At 39.9% G+C, this 4,616-nt stretch overlaps 1 protein-coding gene across 1 annotated transcript; it reads right to left on the bottom strand.

Moving 5' to 3' along the window:
* Positions 1-2,366: 2,366 nt before the first annotated feature.
* On the bottom strand, positions 2,367-3,302 carry LOC309858091 (olfactory receptor 10G7; the record flags this gene model as incomplete). Its single annotated transcript, XM_082750780.1, has 1 exon — positions 2,367-3,302. One exon carries the CDS (start codon positions 3,300-3,302, stop codon positions 2,367-2,369), a length of 936 nt encoding a protein of 311 aa, XP_082606906.1.
* Between the last annotated feature and the right edge of the window lie 1,314 nt (positions 3,303-4,616).

Genomic DNA, 4,616 nt, shown 5'->3' on the forward strand with positions numbered 1-4,616 from the left:
CCCCCAACTTTTTTATTGAGACTGTAAATTCCTTGAAAGGAGGTCTGTTGCACTCATTGTGCACAGCACACAATAGCCAGTTAATATGGATTTATGTACTGAATTAGTAAGTAGGTGGACATAGGCAGGAAGGAGGAAAAAGAGAACATAAAAAATGCTCGAGTGAGTAAAACAACTTTTAATTTCTTTTATCTAACCCTCTAACAAACTACCAATATTTGATAGCTTTATTCAGTGGTCAATATTTATATTCGATAAAAATCGTCACATGAGACACCCTTACAGTCACGGAACTGTTCAGAATCTTTACTGTGGTGGTGGACACCCAAAACTACACAGGTGTTACAATTGTGTACTACTTAGCACACACCTACACACACACACACACACATAACAAGTGTACACATAAAACTGGGCAAATGAAAACAAGATCTGTGGATTAGATCAATGCTGATATCTTGGTTGTGATATTATGCTACAGTTTTACAAATTCTTGCCATTGGGGTACACTGAGCATATTGATGCCGTGGGTCTCTCCATTTTATTGCATACAACTGTACATGATTCTACAATCATTTTAGTAACAATGTCAACTAAAAAATGACACTGATATTTATCTTACCTATCATCATTACACACTTAAATTACTTTCCACATGTTTCGTTTAATATGTTTTATCAGAGAATTTTGAATCTTTCAGCATATTTCCACTTTAAAACTCTTAATGGGTCTCTCCTTGGGTACCCACACTTATCACCATGTCCTCTGGATGATGCTTCATCATCAGATGTAGCACCCACACCAGATGATGACCTTCATGAATGCAGGTACTTTGTCAGTTCTTTGGCTGTTTCTATTGCTTATTACATAACATAACATTCAGTCAATGTCCCATAACATTTTGTGCTACTGTGAGTTAAGTAGAATAGTATGATGTTACAAGACACTAGAAAGAACCCATGTGAATCCATTGGCTAAGTAAGTTTGATCAAACTCATCCTCAGTTTTCTCCTTTGCAAGTTGAGTAGGATCATAGACTAAGCCATATCAGTCTGGTTTATTGAAGTGAACTCTAGTAGTTGACCTCTTAGATAAATCACTGTTTTGTGGCTTACAGTGCTCATACCTGTATAGATAGTACAATTCTCTTCCCAGCATAGCCTCATGACTTACTTAGAGCAAGAGATACAATATAGCACAGATGGTTGTCTCGCTAAAGCATCTCTGGAAGTCAGGTGCTGCAAATCTGAGCAGTCTGACAAGCAATCTCCAGTTCTAACAGGTGCCCATCAGTTTCTCTTCTTCTCTTCTTGGTATGCTAGGCAGTGTTGACATTTATTGCATTAACAGGATACATGTGACATTTAAATTAAGCATTTATTTTCAGAAAAACTACCTTATGCTATAATATAGGCATATATTTGAATGACTCCTTTGAGGTTCATGGCCCAACTCTTAACTCCCCAGTGTCCAAAGTTCATTTTACACTTTAAGTCAAACAAATGTGAACTACTGATAACCTAATCACACAGGTCTGATTACTAGGTATTGTTCTAGAACTGGAAAATAATTTCAATATTTATTGGTAGTTTTTTCAAAGATTATTTTCTTATTTTTCACATATTTTCTATTTGTCCCTTATTTACTCACAAAAACAATTTGAAGACTGCTGAAATTAGAAGCTTTGCATTTAAGATAAAAGTCAGGAGCTCTGTAAATATGAAACAACAATCTAGACAGTTGTAATCCAGTAAAATAGTGCATAGAACACATAAGCAGATAAATATTTACTTTAAAAAAACTTGAAAGTTAAAGTGAAAAAATTAGAGTTATGGAGTTTTTGTCATCTTATAAATGTGGACAAAGGCATTCTTGAGAATCAGGTTCTTTTAGTGTGATATTATATAATGTAGAATTTCATCAGATGGATACTATGTTATATAATGAATTACAAATATTACATGTGATTTTCTTCAATATAATGGCTTGAAAATTGAAAGAGATTTTTAGATTGTTTGATTTAAATTGGCAAAATAAAATATATGTGAGTTGTACTGAAGAGCAGTTCCGCAAAATACTTATTTGAGGATAGGAGTAACCCTTTTCTGATGATTTACTTGGTAGAACATAAACAAGAATAAGCCATCATCCTTCCTCTTAGATTACCACCTAAATGGTTGCGGTTGCTTTTACTGGGATTCTGGCAAGAAATTAAGAGGGAAAACTTTTTAAAATGCATGAAATTTTAATTAAAAAATTAAGATGGGATCGTTGAAATGTTCCTTACAAGTATAATGTTCATGTTGGTGGTTTAATTTAATTCTAAACAAAAACAAAAGAAGCTAGTCATATCTGGCCTTTCTTCTTTATTTATGCTGAGTGAATACTGACTTACTTCTCACCTTAAGCAACGCTTTCTTCACTTCCTTGTTCCTCAGAGTGTACACCACAGGGTTTAGAAGGGGTGTCAGCACCGTGTAGAAAACTGCCACAACCCCATCCATAGCATCCCGGGAGCCTGGCCTCAGGTAAATGAAAAGACCAGGGCCAAAGAAACAAAGGACCACAATGCAGTGGGAGGCACAGGTCTGAAAGGCTCTGTGTCTCCCCTCTGAGGTGCGGATCTTCAGGATGGACCAGACGATGGACACATAGGACAGCACTATCAGGAGAAAGCAGCCCGAGGCCACTACCCCGATGTTGACAAAGATCACCATCTCATTGACAGAGGTGTCTGCACAGGCCAGCTTGAGGATGGGAGGGGCATCACAGAAGTAATGCTGGATCTGGCTGGGCCCACAGTAGGGCAGACGGAATGTCAGTGTGGTCTGGATAGCAGAGTGCAGAGAGCCACTGAGCCACGTGCTGGTGGCCAGGAGGGCACATGTCCTCCCACTCATCATGCTGGCATACCTGAGTGGGTGACTGATGGCCAGGTAGCGGTCATAGGACATGACTGTGTAGAGGAAACACTCGGTGCTCCCCAGGAAGTGGAAGGAGTAGAGCTGGGCCACACAGCTGGGAAAGGAGATGGCCCTGCCTCCTGGTGATGCCAAGGCCATCAGCATTTTGGGCACAGTAACGGTGGAGAACCACATGTCAATGAAGGACAGGTTGGCCAGGAAGTAGTACATGGGGGTGTGGAGGTGGGAATCCACCTTGATCACCAGCAGGATGAGGAGGTTCCCCACCACAGTGAGTACATAAATCACCAAGAAGATTCCCCAGAGGGGCATGTCCATTGCTGGAACATGGGGAAGGCCCATGAGGAAGAACATTGTGACAAGGCTCACGTTTGTCATTTTCCACGCCTTTTGTGTCTCTCCCTGTGGGAATAGAGAGAGCACCTAGCATTTAATTGAAAACTGAAAACCCATTTTCATGTGTTATCTTCATCATCCCATGGTAGATAATTCTAGAGTCAAACTCAACTTTGCTTGTTACAAAAATTATTTGGTAAAGATGATAGAATGATTTCAACATAACCCCCCCACCCCGCCCTCACAGGCAAGCAAAAGCACTTGCACACAAACTGAGGCACACACAGATCTATGCAGTAGAAAGTCATAGAAATCCATTGTATTAATCTCTAGTTATATATCATAAATGACCACAAACTTAGCAGCACAAAGGAAATGCAAATTTCCTTTCTTACAGTGCTTGAGTCAGGTGAGCTGGGTGTTCTGCTCAAGGTTAAAATCAAGATGTCAGCTAAGTCTGGAATTTCATCTGAGGCATGGGTTTCTCTGTGAAGCCAATGGAGATTGTTGGCAGAATTCAGTTCCTTGCAGTTTTAGGGCTGAGGTATCTGTATTTCTTGCTGGCTGTTAATAGGGATCCTCAGTCCCAGTTTTAAAGCCCACCCACAAGTCCTAACTACCCTAACCAAGCTCTGTGTTGCCAGCTTGATGTCCCATCTAACACAGCAACTTACTTCTATAAAGCCAGTAGGAGAACCTCTCCCAGTTTGCTGTGATAAAGTGTGATGTAACAGAACACATCATGAGTGACAACCCATTATAGTCACAAGTCTCACCCATACTCAAGAGAAGGCCACATAGCAGGGAGACGGGGAGTGAACACCATGGGGCAACAATGGAGGGAAGGGGGTTTTGGAATTCTATTCTGTCTCCAGAGTTCATGTGGTAACTTAATGAGTTCAGAATTTTATTATTGATAGCAATGCACACTTCAAAGGTCTACACTACAGCTGAATAATTGTGAGGGAGTTGTCATATATAACTTGAGGCCAGTAATACGAGTTGAAATGTTACAAGTATTAAATAAGATAATAGATGTGATCCTTAATAAAGTATTGGCACTTGGGAGCTGCTCAAAAAATAATAATGAATCATACAAAATGGCTGCCTTGTGATACAGAACTTCCTGCCTAACTAAATATATATTTATCTCTCTATCCCCCAAACTATCTATAGAGAGGGGGGAATGAGAGGAAGAATAAATTCTCTTTATGCTGTGAGACTTCTCAATTTCAAAGCTAGACCTTTGAGGAAGGTCTCATCCCCAGTATTAGTGTCTCATTACAACCACCACCGGCTTAGAAAAGGATTTCCCTCAGCAGAGGTTGGGAAACTCAACTCCATGACATGATCCCG

Source organism: Mustela nivalis (genome assembly GCF_964662115.1).
Source record: "Mustela nivalis genome assembly, contig: HAP1_SCAFFOLD_1842, whole genome shotgun sequence".
NCBI lineage: Eukaryota > Metazoa > Chordata > Mammalia > Carnivora > Mustelidae > Mustela > Mustela nivalis.